The sequence below is a fragment of the Pan troglodytes genome, chromosome X, assembly GCF_028858775.2.
Source record: "Pan troglodytes isolate AG18354 chromosome X, NHGRI_mPanTro3-v2.0_pri, whole genome shotgun sequence".
Lineage (NCBI taxonomy): Eukaryota > Metazoa > Chordata > Mammalia > Primates > Hominidae > Pan > Pan troglodytes.
The window spans coordinates 106042625-106060464 of NC_072421.2; the positions used below are offsets into that span (position 1 = coordinate 106042625).

General features: G+C 35.4%; 1 protein-coding gene across 1 annotated transcript in view; it reads left to right on the forward strand.

Moving 5' to 3' along the window:
* COL4A5 (collagen type IV alpha 5 chain) overlaps positions 1-17840 on the forward strand; it is a 257711-nt gene that overhangs the window by 115963 nt on the left and 123908 nt on the right. Inside the window, exons 3-8 of the mRNA XM_016942896.4 lie at positions 3417-3506; positions 8231-8275; positions 12980-13024; positions 13110-13172; positions 15761-15814; positions 16159-16185. Of these exons, the coding sequence (XP_016798385.2) occupies positions 3417-3506; positions 8231-8275; positions 12980-13024; positions 13110-13172; positions 15761-15814; positions 16159-16185 (324 nt within the window). The remainder of the gene's footprint in view (positions 1-3416; positions 3507-8230; positions 8276-12979; positions 13025-13109; positions 13173-15760; positions 15815-16158; positions 16186-17840) is intronic.

Sequence of the window (17840 nt, forward strand, 5' to 3'; positions counted from 1 at the left end):
TGAGAAACTATTCTTAAAATGCTTTTTTATTTTAAAGTGGCATGATTATACAACTGTCTTATTGTCATTATAAAGTGCGCTTCCTGAAGATGGTAACACTTTTATGGATGCCTTTAACTCACAAACTAGTCTACTTCTCAGTACATTAGATTTTTATTCTTCTTAATAAATGATATATAAACCACTAAAAGTTATCCTTTGTATAATTTCCCCTAGCCCTAAATCTTACATGTTTTTAACTTTTGACAAAAGCGTATGCCATATATTTTATTTAATCCATTAAGGAAGTTTATTCATTGAATGAGAATTTACTGAGTATTTGTTCTGTTGGGCACTAAGAATACAAAGTTGAAGAAGATATAATTGATAATGAAGTAGTAATTCGAGGGGAGTTAAAGTTATTACAAATTTCTGGCTGGGGTAGTTGGGTTGTGCTATTTCCTGGAATGGAGAAGAGAGTAGAACATGAATTCAGTGTTGTTTATATCAAGTTTGTTCTTAGGAAAATTACAAAATTTTTCCTTGTCCTGATTCTTCATATATAAAATGGAAATAATAATGTCTACCTCATATTATCATTGAGAGTATTAAATAAGATAAAACATGGAAAGAGTTTAGAGTAATTCTTTGGTATATAGAAAACACTAAATACATGTTAGCTATTATTATTGTCATTGAGTTTTAGGTGCCTGTATGCATTCAAGTGAAGATGTTTCAGACAGTTGCCTATGAGAGCCTAGTTTTTTAGGAAAAAGAGTTGATATTTTAGATTCCCAGGTAAAGAGAGAGAAGATCAAAAAAGGAATCCAGTGTAATACCAGTATTTAAAGGATAGGCAGAGAGAGAGAAATATTATTGCACAAAGGAAAATACGAATGATATTTTTATGCAAATATGGGCAGGCAGCATAAACCGGTTTTTTTTTAAGTTTGACCTTTAGAAATAGCCATTTTCTGTTTGTGAGTGTTAGCAAATTACAGGAAAATCTACAGTAGTTGTAAGGATTAAACGAGTGCCTAACAACAGGCAGCAAAGAGTAGGCAACAACAAACGTCAACCTTCCCTACCATATGTATTAGGAATTAGGTGGAGGATCCCATCCCCACCACATCCTCGCTCAAGGCTTCTATAATTTCTACTTAGTAACCTTAGTACCTTTCAAAGGCTGTGGTATTGATCTTTGAATTCCTTTTGCTACTGTCTGGTAGTTGCCCTTCTCTCTTCTTTACTATAATATTGCTCACTCTGCTAGATAGGACCATGATATTATTTGACTGTAGTGCAAGGAGATTTCAGGATATATCATTTATAGGTATATGGTTTTATTAATATCAACAAAATTAAGCTTTTTAGCACCTCCACTTAAAATTTTTAGCTTATTCCTCTCTTATCTGTAGGCGAGATAGCAGTTTTGCTTCTGAGAAAATATGGCTTTCTTCAAGTATTATCCTCCAGTTTTGGCAGAGATATGCTCTAAATACCAGCTGAGATCCCAAAATGTACCTGTTTTCCTCTCATGAAAATCTACTGTAACTAGATTTTTTTTCCTTTGTGCTTTCTTTCTGACTGAAACTTGTGATCAGATTTCTACTACTAGCTCTGCCAGTAATAATTTGAGGGAATCTAGCTCTAAAAATTTTAAAACTTTTAATTTCTTCCTCTTGTTTTATTTCCTCAAAAACAATTGTGTTGAGGTTGATGAATACTAAATTATCATAATTTAATCACTAATTAAAACAACAAAGGGATATATGTCTAGAAAATAAGAAATGTAGTAATATGTCAGTAATAATTATTGTCAAAACTACAGGAATGTTGCCATCTATCATTAATTGACTAATATTAGCTTCATTAACTTTGAAATGAAAAGTGGAAACTGACCAGAAGTAGTCTTTTCAAAGTACTTATATTTATTATAGGATGTTTGTTGAATTATTCAGCATAAAATCATCTAAGCTTTTTAGACTAAACTTAGTACTTACAAAACACACACACACACACACACACTTTCAGAGTAGAAATAAAAGTGTGCTGTACCTTAACCTCTAGAGATAGGTGTCTTCAATGGCCCCTTAGTCAGCCACCTAGTAGATATGGATGCTTTCTCTTTCTCACGTGCTGTCCAGGCTGTCACTGTGGGTAGGATCTGTTAAGAGGGTTCCCAGAATGAGGTCTGACCAGAGGCAGCCTTCGAGCCTTAGAAAAGTAGAGGAACTACTTGTAACCCTGTAGTTGGGAGCACGTGCCATGAAGCTGTCCTTCGGGGTTCTTTTATATATATATATATATATTTTGTACTTTAAGTTCTAGGGTACATGTGCGCAACTGCAGGTTTGTTACATATGTATACATGTGCCATGTTGGTGTGCTGCACCCATTAACTCGTCATTTACATTAGGTATATCTCCTAATGCTATCCCTCCCCCCTCCCCCCACCCCACAACAGGACCCGGTGTGTGATGTTCCCCTTCCTGTGTCCAAGTGTTCTCATTGTTCAATTCCCACCTATGAGTGAGAACATGCGGTGTTTGGTTTTTTAAAGCTGGAAACCATCATTCTGAGCCTTCGGGGTTCTTAAACTTCATAGTGATGAATTATCTTTGTGTAACTGGATCCCCTAGTTTTGGAGTTTACACCCTTACTAGGATTGGCTATATGCAGATTAACTAACCCTAATATGTTAATCCAAATAGCATTAGTACACATGCTGGCTCTGCTTCCCCACCTTTCTGGCTGTACAGATATTCACATCAGGCAACCCTACTGTAAAGGTGCTGATAAGATATGATGGGTCCTCACTGGTAGATAGGCAGTCTTCCTGTCCTGGTGATGATAAAGGCTGCGGTTAGAACTGAGACCTGAGTCACAATTCAAGTAATTATTCTGAGTAAAGGAATTAATGGTGGTATTTTCTTTATACTTTTGTTTTCTACATTGAATATGTATTCCTTTTTAGTATTAATTTTACAATTAGAAAAAGTAATAAAAGTTTTGATGTTTTGAAGGTTTTTTTCTGGTTAATTTCAAGTCTGGGAGCTTCTCTGATGGTTTCCTTTTACTCTTCCCTGCTCCATACTTATTTAATGTAACCCTTACAGATCTGGTTTCCTGGATTTATTGCTATCTTCCCTATTAAACTCTTGATGTCAGTATGTTTAAATCTCATTTCATCTCTGATATGCTTTTTACTTTTACAAGAAAGAAAGAGATTACCACATATGATATAACTTCCAGACGGTTTGTGTTTTCTCCCCCCACATCTTAACAGGTTTTCCCATGTTAGTAGATACTGTGAATTTACATAATTAAATTAAGTTAGTTTTGTCTAGATAGTCATGTCATCTTTTTGAATCTCAACCATGCCTGTGCTTGAAAATTCACAAATGACCTTACCTTTCATTCTCATTTAATTGCAGGGAGAGAGAGGGTTTCCAGGTTTGGAAGGACACCCAGGATTGCCTGGATTTCCAGGTCCAGAAGGGCCTCCAGGGCCTCGGGGACAAAAGGTATGTATCATGTTGCCAACCAGTAATGCCAGATGAATTAAGTCATCTTAAATGTGGGACTAGGTGTCACATCAACTAAAAAGTTACTGAATTATAGCAAGAAACTAATATGTAAATGAAACAATGGAATGACGGAGTCTGTACTTTATTGTGTTTTGTTAAAAAACTAAATATTACTGCCATATTCAGATGCTTTTGGAAGATGCTGTTGATTGTTTGTAGTTATTGGCTGCCTTCACAAAAATTAAGTTCTGTCAAGAGCTTAGCTGAGCTGGAGAGAGCTGAATTACCAGTTGTTAGAGTAGCTGATTAAGAGAAGAAGCCAAAATGAAAGTAACAGTCAAAGCTTTACTCACTTACTGCAATATTATAAGCAGAAAGTTAAACTGGAGAAAGTGCTGACTCCCCCACTGTTCTATTTGTCCCCATGGTGCAGCATCAGCAAAGGTCAGATGGATCAGCACAGATGTTGGAAATCATTTGACTGCTGAGAGAGCTCAGAACGAAAAGCTCCTGCAGTTGTATGGACCCAGGGGCAGGGTGGGAGAAGGAGAAGAGCTAGGATGGAAACGTACTGAATCAGAGTGCAGAAAAAGTATTTTTATGGTTTCTTTCTCCTCTCATAAGAAGGTCTCCACCAAAACAGGCCTTTAAATGCAGAAATGCAGTTGAGCACAGCCAGCCATGGGAGCCTGAATCTTTGACTGATACTTCAGAGATTGCAGTGCATTAGCTGTGCACCAAGTTTGCTGTGTGGAGGGTAGCTGTCCCTTATGAGGCCTACCAAGAGGACTTTGGTTGGACCCGAACAGTCATAGGTGTTTAGACAAGAGCCATATTCTCAATTCCATACCTTGATTTTTCAGGACCTGAGTGAGAAACATAAGCTACCCCATCATGGACCTGAATGGGTTGGACTTTAAAGGGCTCTGTCAAAAAACAGGATAATGTCTGAGGCCACAGTAGATTATGGTCATGATCAATCATGTTCTAAGCAGGATGAACAGGCCTGCTTGGAGAACTGAATGTAAGCATGAGCCCCAGCTATTGCCAAGCCAGTAATAGATGTCCCATAGCCCACTTGATCTACGTTAGAGAGCCAGGAGGCTTTTTTCTTAAGTCTTATGATGGATTGTTCTACTTTGCCAGTTTTCATTGATCTAGGTGCAATATGAGGTGCTGGCAATTCCAGAGACCCCTCACAGTTGGCCAGCAGGCAGCTAAGGGCTATATGGTTAGCTAACACTATGTGGGCCAAGGAGTTGAGGCTAGTCTGTTTTGTTTCCAAAGCTGAAGTAATGTCATTAATGACCTCAGCAAGGGTCAAAGACAGGTTGCGGACAACTTTTCTAATTGAGCGATGCTCACAGTGAGAAAAGTTGTCTGGAGTATTCCCATGAGTAGACAGTAGGTAATGCCAGCTGGCAATTCTCCTGAATAACCGGAGTCTATCTAGTTTTGGAGTTCTCATTTTGTTTTATGTAATGTTATATGCTTAATTGGAGGGACTGTTTTGAATATTTGAGTATCTCTTATCAATGTCCTATTATGTATGTTACATTGGTAGGAATGTTGAAAGCCTGATTTTTATAAAAGAAATAATACCCCAAGAAGAGTGCACACAGTTCTGGGAATGTAAGAGTCATTGGTTACCATGGAGATCAACCAGCCAGAAGTCCCTCCTGGTGAGCAGAGTACTTGAGTGGAATTGAAAAATTTGTGTAAGGTGGAGGCAGAAATAGAGAAATAAATTGCCACCACCATCGAGGCCAAAATGGCTCCAATGGCAGATCATATGTCCCTTTTCCCAGATAATTCAATTGCTTCCATATGGGACAGGAGTGAGTTGACATCCCAGGAGGTATTTTCTTCCTGTGGTATCAGAGTCAATTGTTGCAATCTATCAGATCCAGTGTAATAAAGTTAGGGTACATGAAGTACTAAAATGGTCCATGTTTAGAGAAACGTCCATTCATAATATTCAGCAGCACAGCAATCAGATGTTTATCTGCAGGGTTCAGCGATAGGTGACATATCCATTAGTTTGTCAAAATCAGAATCTTGTGAACTACCCGGGACAGGCAATCAATGAATTTAGTAAGGTGGAAGTCACAAGGTTAGTCTGTAGGAGAAAGGGAAGAGAGGTCAGATCCCTACCTTCCAGCCCCATGGATCAGCCCCATGGATCAGCTCATGGATCTGGAGGTAGTCTCAACCTATCAGCTGTGGGGACTCTGTCTTTTGACTGCCATGTGGGCAGTCTGTCCTATACCATGAGCAAGAATAGCATCTCAATGTGCATATTAAGATATGGAATTGGAAGAGATAATAGTGAACTTAAGACTCAGAGAATTTTCTGGGTTTTTTTTTTTAATGACTCTTTTGGCTGAGTGCCTTTTTCCATCTGTATTAGGTAGACTGGTGAATTGATATATGAAAGGGCTACTTCTCCTCATTTGCCTGGAAAGGAAAACTGGCTTAAAACCCTTTTTCTTAATTTTATTATTTTATATGATGGTGGTATATCATGTTGTTACAATATTAAGGAAATCAAATGGATACTCACCAGGTAGTCTTCCAATAAAGGGAGAAAATTAATTTAAATGCATGAATATTTTTTAACACTTAACTATAATCAGAGCTTAGATTTGGGGAGAATGTTGGTCATTATCTCTGGGAAAATAGGATTACATCAGGTAGTTTTGTTAGATTCAAGAGCAGAAGGGACCTGTGCTAAATTTCCCAAGTAGAACTTTAGTACTTAGAAAACAGCAGGACCCTAAATGTGTGCATACAATTTTGGTGGATGAACTACTCAACTGAATTTCCTGTGTCTAATGGCACATCAAGAGCAAGAGCAACAGAATGATTCTTGTGCACCCAGGAGTAGCACAGAAGTATCAGAGATATCTGAAAGAGTCAAGCGGATGGAATTGAGCAGTAACTTGGCAGCAATCTATGCATACTATTGGCATGGAACAACTCAATGAATACCAGCTTGGACTACACTGTCACACTCCTCAACATATTGGAGCTAGTTAAGTTCTCCAAAACTTAGACACAATCTTGTGAAAATGAGGTGGCAACTCCAATGGACTGAGATTAAACTTCAGCCATGTTATAGAAATAGGTGTTTTGGAAGAGAAATTAAGTTAAGCTACAGGAAAAGTTACATTTCTTGTATCTGAGTTTACTTGGGATTAGGGACTGAGTTTCTTGCACCCCATGCTTGCTGAGAGATGGTAGTTTTAATAAACATTTGTATTAAATTAAAATAAGTTACCTAAATTAGAATTCCTTTGAAATAATTTAGTATTAACTAGGACTATTCTACAATAACATGATCATTTATAAAGGTGTGATTGTATGCAGGTTAAGTTTAGAAAGCAGTCCAATCTTTTTTTGTGTTTTCATTTCAATTATCTAAAAAGAGAGAAGGTAAACTGCTTTCTAAACTTTCAGGATTCTGAATTTGAAGCATTGTGTACTTCTGCATCCAGTATGACTCCATGTTTCCCCAAATGGCTGAATTTATACCTTTTATGTGATTGGGTATTCTGGTACATGTGTATGTTAACATATATACTAAGTCAAAAAACTTGTAGGAGTATTCTTTAATATGCACACTCGCAATTTTCCAAAGGTTTTTTATTCTAAAAAATCAAATTTAGTTAATTTTGATAGGCAGTACGTTCATGTCACTCAAGTTAAGAGGGTATACAATGAAAGATCTCCTTCTCACCTGTGTCCATTAGTCCCTGAGTTACCCACACACACTTTAACCACCTTTGTTTGTAAAATAGTAGCACATTAAACACACTGTTTGACCTTTGTTTTTAATTTAATATACATTGTAGAAATCCTATTATCAATATATACAGAACCTCCTCATTTTGTATAACTGCATTATATTTCATTGTATATATGAACCATAACTTAACATTGTATGTATAAACCATAAATTATTAAGCCAGTCCCCTATTGATGATTATTTAGGTAGGTTTCAATTTTTTGCTATTAAAAGTTCCTTTTCCTTGGAGCAGAATTAGGTTTTTTAATTCTATTTTTTAAAGAAAATAGTTAACGAAAACTCAGTGAGGTAAGACTAAATTCTCAGCAATGCGGTTGTGACTAGAAATGGGTACATATATTAACATACACACATGGGTAGGTTCTTTTGCATGGAACTGACAGCTAGGAAGGAAAGTTTATGGTTCTTTTTAAATCGTTCTTACGCTCTGCCAATACAAAGTGCATTATAAAACAAAGCAGAGGTTTGAAAACAGCAAATTCAAGAACAGCACATATTTAGGCTCAGAGATGATGCTCATTATACCAGCATGGCAAGCAGATTAACATAATATGGGAACTGCCCAGATTTTCAGCTCCTATTTTGTTTACGAATAAATTATTTGGGGAATGACTATATCAATATTTTATCTTTGTTTTCTTGTATGATTCATAATTAACTGTACAGGTATAGAGTTTCATTCATATGTCAGCGATTTCCTTCTCAGGAAATAAAGGCCTTTCTTATTTTGGGTCATACAATTTACCTCAGTGCTTTCAGTCTCAATAATAAATGCTTCTTCCTTGGGTGTATAAGTTTTTCACTAACTTTCACAGATGTTTACAGTGGTTTAAATCTCCTATTTTATAATTGAAAATGAGTTATTTGAGGACTTTTTTGACGGAAAAAAACCTAAAAATATTGCATTTTTCAGGGTGATGATGGAATTCCAGGGCCACCAGGACCAAAAGGAATCAGAGTAAGTAGTATTTTCTCTATATCAAATACTTTGTTGGTGGAAACAGATAGAGAACAAATGAAGTATTATGAGACAATTGGAAAAGACCCATATTAAAAGCCAAGAAGATAAATACAGTCTTCAAAAAGTTAAATTTAAGAGTTGGTATATGTCTATAACTAGCACTTCTTTAGTATTTTGATAGCTATTACATATATTTTTATATATATGTCTATTTAATATAAAAGGATTTTAAAGTAGCTTATGGTTGAGAATTATGAAAGTCCTAAATTCTGAAGTTTGTCATTTAATTAAAAATCTATATCATATAGTTGGTTTAAACCAGAACTTCCTAACCAGTGTGATTATCTCAGCCTAGGTCCAGAAGGCTGGTTACCTCAGGCTGTGTATCCTCCTAGTGTACCATGTATAAACATTATCATTTTTTTGTGTATCTAGAAGAGAATAAGTTTAGTTTAAACCGCTGTATTAAAGAATAACTATTTTTGGAATACTGCATTTCTTCAAATCTAACGTGCATGACTTTTCAAGTCTTGAGGCTCTGAAAAATAAGGATGCATCTCAAAATTGAAATGTACATTTAGTATAATTTTTTCTCAAAAGCTTTTAAGTTGACATATGTCTTACAGTGTATTTTACAACTGAGAGGAAACTGTAGTTTAAAAAATAGTACTGGCTTTTAAAAAATCACATTTAGCTTTCTGACCCTCAGTTTCTTCATTTGTTAACTTAGAGAGCTAAAGAGAACAATCTCCAAGGTCCCTTTTAGCTCTGAAATACTGTGTTCATAGATTGATGAAGCTCTCTAATTTGAAAATAAAATATATAGTTGGTGACATAGCATGTTTACGTGTGTGACAAAGATAACCATTTGATCATCAGAAATTTAGTAGATGCATAATTTTACAAACATTAAAAACATTCTGTTTGCTATATACTTCTTAACATCATGTAGCTTGCCTTATGTGCATCTTGTGACTGATACGGATAGGGTACTGGAGAAGCAGGGAAGAAACTTAAAACCCTTAGTTTATTTTAGCAGACATAATTCTTTATTTTTCTGTTAAAAATTGATATCAATATACTATTAAAGCTCTTTATAATAATAAAAAATAATTTTTAATATCCCTATAGTTAACATTAACTATATTCTATATTCTAAGCACTATTGAGACTAAAAAGAATTGGCTATTTTCTCAGTTTCCATTGCAGGTGTTTGAGATTGCTTGGATACTCCATGTCCCTCAACTAGAACTCCAAGAGTGCTTGGGAATAGGTGGCCTGATAGTTTCTGCATCCTCAGGTGTCAGCTCACAGGCAATTCTTGACACGCAGAATTTTGAAGACATTATTGTGGAAACTGATAAATGTATACAAATGTACAGAGCATATAGTATAATGAACCCCCATGAACCTATCACCCAGCTTCAAAAATGAACAACATTTTGATAGTTTTGTTTAACATATACCTTACCACTTTATTTTTTGAAGTATTTTAAAGTAAATCCCTCACATCATTCATTCTACCAATGAAAACTTCAGCATGTCCCTCTAACAACCACGTAACAACTAAACCATCATCATACCTTTAAACATTAGTAATAGTTTTTCAATACTCTGACGTTCAGTCCACATTGAGTTTTCCTCAGTTGTCTGAAAGATGTCCTTTTACAATGGTTTATTCAATTTACAACCCAAGCAAGTTCCACATATTGCTTTGGGTTGCTGTTTATTAAGCTTGTTTTACTATGCCATCAGAAAAACTGGGTCATTGTACCGCATTCCACATTCTGAATTTGGCTGATTTGTTTCCTCATGATGTCATTTAAATTGTTCCTCTGTCCCCCATATTTCTTGCAAATTTCACGTTGCCTTGGAAGAGGCACTAAAGAACTTTCTGGGGGTACAGAACTGTATGCTTAAGATTAGTATATTTTGCTGTGCATAAATCATACTGCAATAACATTAAAGAAAATAGGAAAAAGTATACTTTATAGGTAGTGTTGTGAACTTAACTATTGAATAACATTATGCAGCATGAATATCAGGCTATTCTTCTTTTTTTTTTTTTTTTTTTTGATGTTAGGTTTGATCAGTAGTCTCAGATAACATTAGCCTGATTCTGCCATCAAAAATTTCCCTGTCAACTTTGACTAACGATTTGGCACCCATGGATGGTCATTATTTTGCTCAGACTTGCAAGATGCTGATTTTTAAAATTCTATTAATCATTCATTTATTAGCTGGAATTCTAATAGGACAATGAGTTGCTACACCAGAAACTTCAAGTGGTCATCAAGGAAAATTCTTCAACTTTTTTTTTTTCATTATATGCACATGGAATTTGTGTGTTTCAATCAATTTTAGTCATTTTTTTGAAGGCCAATTTGTCCCATCTTTTGCCTGTGAAAGCCTTTTAAAGTAGACTCCTGTCCTGTGCTCTTTTCAGAAAACTCCATTGATCTTTGATAACTTCTCCCTTTTTGACACAACAAGCTCTTTCATGCTCATCCTTGGCATTTCCCCTTTAGATCTGAAATGGGACATGTCTCTGATTCCAGGTTCTTTTTAGTGAAAAATGTGATTTAGATACCACAGTCTGAATGTTAGGGTTTTTTTTTTTTTTCTTTCTTTCTTTTTTGGAGACGGAGTCTCGCTCTGTCACCCAGGCTGGAGAGCAGTGGCGCGATCTTGGCTCACTGCAAGCTCCGCCTCCCGGGTTCACGCCATTCTCCTGCCTCAGCCTCCCGAGTAGCTGGGACTACAGGCGTCCACCACAACGCCCGGCTAATTTTTTGTGATTTTTATTAGAGACGGGGTTTCACTGTGTTAACCAGGATGGTCTGGATCTCCTGACCTCGTGATCCACCCGCCTCGGCCTCCCAAAGTGAGCGGTTTTTATTGCTACTCGATTTGTCACTGTTTCAGTGTCTTCTCAGTGGAAATATGTATTTCTAAGAGAAAAATTAACATGAGTTCATATTATTGCTTCCAATTGCAATTTAAAATTAAGAAAGGTTTTGTATACTTATTATCTCTTCCCCTCATCTCTCTCTCTATTGAGGTGAAAATGTTCATTCCTAATAACATAAATGTAATTTCTTATTTGCTTTTTCCTACAATATGCCTATTTCCTACAATATGCTTCAAAATAACAATGTATAACTTAACAAAATAAAAATTTAAATTTTAATAGTGATGATAGGATAATAGGATTCTTGAAAACCATTAATTATTTCTTTGTTGAGTTTTCCCCCTTTGAATTGACCAGTTTTGCTAAAGAATTAGAGTTAAGATACCATGTTTGATGAAAGGCACTTGAAGTAATTCTTTTCTCTGTATGGTTTTGTCAACAACTTGAAACAGACGTACACTGGATCCAATTTATTTTTCATTTTTAATGATTTCCTTTTTACCTTTTTTAAAATTTTAAATTATTTAAAACATCTACGTGGTTTTATAAGACAAGGTGTAGTCAGAGATGCTTCTCTTTCATTCTTGCCATTTCCCTAGTGTTTTAATCTTCCTCTGAGAGGTAATCATTAGTTTTTACATAGTAATCATAGTTTTACATTATGTGAATGTGCCATAATTTATTTAGTCATGTTCCTATTGGTGGTCATTTGAGTTGTGTATTAGTCTGTTCTCACACTGCTTATAAAGACATACCCAAGACTAGGTAATTTATAAAGGAAAGAGATTTAATGGAGTCACAGTTCCACATGGCTCCGGAGGCCTCACAATCATGGCAGAAGATGAAGGAAGAGCAAAGGGACATCATACATGGCAGCAGACAAGAAAAAATGAGAGCCAAGCGAAAAGGGAAACACCTTATAAAACCATCAGATTTCGTGAGACTTACTATCACAAGAACAGTATGGGGGAAACCACCCCCATGATTCAATTATCTCCCACCGGGTCCCTCCCACAACACGTGGGAATTATGGGAGCTACAATTCAAGATAAGATTTGGGTGAGGACACAGCAAAACCATATCAAGTTGTTTCTAATTTTAACTATAACTGGTTACATGGTTGTTTCTAAACTTTAGCTATAATAATGCTGCAATTGTTAACTTTGTTTCTCATATTTTGTTTCATAATTTCTAGGGTATCTTCAGGACAGATTCTTAGAAGTGAAATGCTAGGTCAAAGGGCAAATGCATGGGTAATTTTGCTAGATATTTTCAAATTTCTCTCCATAGAGTTTGAATCTTCATTAGCAGTATATGAGAATACTTTTTCACCATAGTCTCACCTACAGAGAATATTGTCAAACTTGTATTTTTGCCAATCATGACAGAGAAATTTAAGAATTTTGGGGGTGATCACTATTAATGTCTTCAGTGGCAATATATTTGCCACTCCCCCATCCCCTGCTGAATTAATTTTTCATCACAAACCTGGGAGATCCTTATCCGTTAGAAGAGACATTTCATTCACGAATTTGCCTGCTCCTAATAAGTGCAATGAAGACAATGCTCCCTCAAATTGAAGTTTCTTTTATAGTTTTCAATAAAAGAGACTTTTAAACACATGTAAGAGATTTTTCTCTAATGTTTCAAAGAACAATGAGTAGTAATAAATAGTGAGACACAATTTTTCCAAATCTATTCTAAAATAATTTTCATAATATCCTTAGGTAGGATATTATTTTATTTTTATTGGTTGTCATTTAGTTTAAGGATGTTATTTCTTCTTATAGGGTCCTCCTGGACTTCCTGGATTTCCAGGGACACCAGGTCTTCCTGTAAGTAGCATTTCACTTTTTACTTTGAAATCTCTTGAAAAGTAATCTAAGACATATTATACATGTGTTATGTCGCTTTTCAAAGGGAATGCCAGGCCACGATGGGGCCCCAGGACCTCAAGGTATTCCTGGATGCAATGGAACCAAGGTGAGATCCATCCATTTAATCTTGGGTAGTATACTTGACAATAATTAACTTAAAAACCTAAAGAAATCAATATGAAGAATGTAGAAGAAGGGATATAGTGGCTTCAGGTCTTGGCTATTACATAAAGTATGCTCTGACTACAATTTTCTATATATTGAACTATCAATAATTTCATTAAACATGTATAATTAGCTGGGATATTGCATTGGGTTGAAGATTACTTACCAAACCCTTTTTTGACTTTAGCATAAAGTAGGATGAGAATTAAAACGAAATTAGGATATATATGTTTCAAATATTATATAAACTGTTGAAAGTAATACTTTTGAATGTCATTCATTTGCTTTGCCATTATTAAAAAACTAGGTACAATTTATGTTTTCAAATATTTCATGTTTTTAAGATTTTTTAACACGCCGAATATCTTCCTTAAGAAAAATCTTAAAAAATTATATGTAATACAGCACATCCGTTTTTACTATAAACTGTCAGTATGAAACCTGAAACTTCTTCATCAGCAAAGATGATACATTTAACAATTTTAAATAACCCTAACTTTAGATATAGCAAACATTTTTTTTTCTGATCCAATGTTTCTTCTCTTTAGTCAACTGTTGGATTGAATATAAAGTAATAGATAATAAGAAAAAATGAGGAAAATTTGCTCTGCTTGTAAGCTTACAATATTATAGCCAATTCTTATTCCCTCCCCTTTCTCCTTTTCCTTTAGGTTAATGCAATATATTGTTATTCTCTGTATTTTCTTTTGGTATTTTCTGTTTTTCACATAATATTCTGTAAAACTATTCATAAAATACCTTAGGTCCTTCTTTCTTTCTTTCTTTGTTTTTGTTTGTTTTTTGTTTTTTGTTTTTTGAGACAGAGTCTTGCTCTGTTGCCCATGCTGGAGTGCAATGTCACGATCTCGGCTCACTGCAACCTCTGCCTCCCGGGTTCAAGTGATTCTCCTGCCTCAGCCTCCTGAGCAGCTGGGATTACAGGCACGCACCACAATGCCCAGCTAATTTTTTTTGTATTTTTAGTAGAGATGGGGTTTCACCATGTTGGTCAGGCTGGTCTCGAATTCCTGACCTCTTGATCCGCCTGCCTCAGCCTCTCAAAGTGCTGGGATTACAGGTGCGAGCCACCGCGCCCGGCCAGATCTTTCTAACTAATGGCATATGTCAGATTTTATATAGGGCATATTTTTAAAATAACTTGAACAACTATTTTGCATTACAGTGGCCATATTTTGTGATAATTACTGTACTCTATACTTGAGGCAGTACAGTTCTTTTCATCTCCAGTATTTCTTCAGGTCAATGTAACCCTTGTCAATAATAATAATTTTTAAAAAAAATTTTGGATTCATGAGGACTAATCGTGTTCTTCATTTTAGCTAGGGCAACCTTAAAGTGATAAGACCATTGTGGAGTTGGTTTGCCTGATACATTTCATGTTAAATTGGACTAAATTTTTGTGCCTCTTCGGGTTATTTATTTTTATTTACTTATTTATTTTTGCCAGTGTGCTTTAAGAAACAAACAGACCACTAACCAAAGTTTCAAATTTGAAGGGCCAATGTATCTATAATCAGTACAGTGTGCTATATGATTAAAGGGAGCATTGATTAACTTGTGTTTCAGGCTTCCAATTATGTGAGTAACAAATTTTAAACAAATTAAATTGATTTATTATGCATATTTTTAAAGTCTGAATGCTTTTCTTATATTTCTTACTATGTAAGTAAAAGAATGAACTTTAAAGTTGGAGCCACAATGTATAGGTTTTTTTCTTTTTCTGTCTTTTAAACTTGATGTCTAGGCCACTTCCTTTCTCTCGGGACCTACTTTTTCCATGTGTAACAAGGTGGAGAGAAGGGTATTGGACTCACAAAGACACACAACAGTAGTAATTTTATTCTTTCAAACCTTCTGATGAAGTTGTTTCTAGGATTACCGTGGCATACAGGTATTTGAAAGGAGGTTGCTTTGGTGTTCTTCTACAGGAATTTCAGCTTTTGTTTTCTAAACCAAGTGTCCATATTAGTACTTTACAATAGTGAGTGAGAAAAGCTGGGTGCCTAGAAAACATAATGACCTGCAATTGCTAGAACTATTGCTATTATTGTCCTCTTGGTGATATTAATGGCCTTCTTTCTTACCATCTTTTCCCCTTTACAAAAATAATTTGAAATAGTTTACAATAAAAGAAAAATGCAATAGAGCAGTTAAAATAAGAATCTATATAACACATGGGCAGGAAATGGGGCAGATCATTAACTATTAAATGTGATGATAGAATTTGTGGCGTGATCGTCTCAAAATATCTTTGTTGGAAGAAAAGAACTGAGGTAGATGATTTTTTTTCTTTACTTCTAATTGGGATAGATGAATTGGGATAAAAGTTGAATTGATATGGATAGTTGATATTGAAGTAATTGGAAAGTGAAGGCTAATGAACTTTTTGGCAATCTGGCATGTTTCAAAATGGCTTTTATAGAAATCTTTTCAAGAAGTCATATCTTGATGGTATAGTTATTCTTTGTTTCTTGTTCCTCCATGCTCTTTATTTTTAACTCCTTCTAGGGAGAACGTGGATTTCCAGGCAGTCCCGGTTTTCCTGGTTTACAGGGTCCTCCAGTAAGTTATAAAATTTGGGATTATGATGAACACAGGAATTAACAAAAGAAGCAGAAATGTAGTGAGAGAGCCCAATGCATTCATGTGGAACAAAGTAATACATTTTAAAGTAATAAACTAGAGGAAAATGTTTCAAAAAGAAGTTGGTAATATAGCTTTCTCCTGGGGAAAAGCAAGGATTTTGTATGTATATAAATGTCACCTCTAAGTATCCTAAGGTATATCCTATTCAGAAATGACGCTACAGCAGTCTACTCATTTTATACTCTATTTAGAAAGCATTCTGTAATTGGCGTGTTTCTCTCTCATACATATAAAATAATCCCTTTTCTTTTTAATAATAGGGACCCCCTGGGATCCCAGGTATGAAGGTAAGCATCTCATTCTGGGGAACAAATGTTTTGAATAAAATATTAGGAAAGCCGGCAACTTCAATAGGATAATGACTCAAACTTCTGTCTTAAAATCGATGTTTCTAGAAGTTGTGCAGGTGTAAACTTACAAGCTCTCCTTAAGTAGTCTCCTGTGTTCCCATGGCTTTAAGTACCTTGTATGTGCTGATACACTTGAAAATGTGTATATCAGACTTGAGTTTCTTTGCTGACACTTTAAGTCTTCATCTTCTTACACTTTGATACAGTTAACCACCTACTCTCTGTAGAATTACTTTTTTCCCTGGCCTCTGTGACACTATCCTTTCCTGATTTTTCTTCTACACCTCTGGTTAATTTGCAGTCTTCTATGTAAGGTCATTATTTTATGTCCATCAAGCATCAGGTCACAGTCTGTACTCCTTCTTCCCTGCAATGCCCAGAAATATTACTAATGCCCATATTATTGATTACTATCTAGTTACTAAATACCAAATGAGACTTTTCTTCTGAGTTAGCTATGTGTATTCATCAGCCTCTCTGACATCTCCACATGTTCCAAGTTAATCCACCCACAAAATAAACCCGCTTCTCCCTGTGGTCCTCATATCTCAAATTTGCATCTTTATATGTTATGTACACTTTTACATGATCTCAAAACCTGGGAGTTAATATTTATATCTTCCATTCCTTCACACACCTCCTCATTCAATTCCATCACTAAACACTAAGTGTGCCTGTAAAAGGCACCTTAAATTCATCCACTTTTCTTCATTCCCACTGTTACCACGTTAATCATAATGTCTCATCTGGATTACTGCAATAACCTCTTACGTAGTCTCTAGTCTCTTTTTTTCACCACTACTCCGCCCTTACCTCCCATCCTGTTTTATTCTTTACAAAGCAACCAAGAATGACATTTTAAAAGTGTTAATTGATAATTTAATATGCTTATAAACCTTCAAGGGCTTTCTACTGTGTATCTAAGGTAAAGTCCATAGTTTGTTTGTAAGAACTGCATGCTCTGGTCCTTGCCTACATTGACAGCCTTATCTTAAACCACTAAACTTATCCCTTAGCTCACTGACCACATCAGTCTGCATTTAGTTATTGGGATGTGCCAAACGTTTTGCTTTTAGGGTCTTTTGTATATATGGTTTACTTTGCCTAATATTCTTCCTCCTATCTTTGCCTGGATGACTCCTTATTATCCTTCAGGTCTTAACCTGAATGTTACCTTCACAGATTGCCCTTCTTTGACTACCCAAGCTAATTTTCTCCACTAGTTTTTTTTTTTTCAATTATTGTACCATGTTATTTTTCTTCATAGCCCTTAATATTCACAGCCCTTGATATTGTCATCTTATATTTTTACATATTAGGGTCTGTATTTTCCCATTATATTGTTAGCTTTATGAGAACAGAGGCCTTGTTTATCTTCTCCATTACTGATTACCCAGAACCTACCACAATTGTTGGCAAATACTTAATATTTACTACATATTTTTAAATGAGTAACTGAAGGTACTACACTCTTAATAAATCTACTGTTCTTCAGTGTACTCTGGCCACTTCCTCATTTTCCTTTAAAAGGTAAACTTATCATTTTTATTACTGAGATGGCCTAATCTTTTAGTACATCTCTGTTACAAATT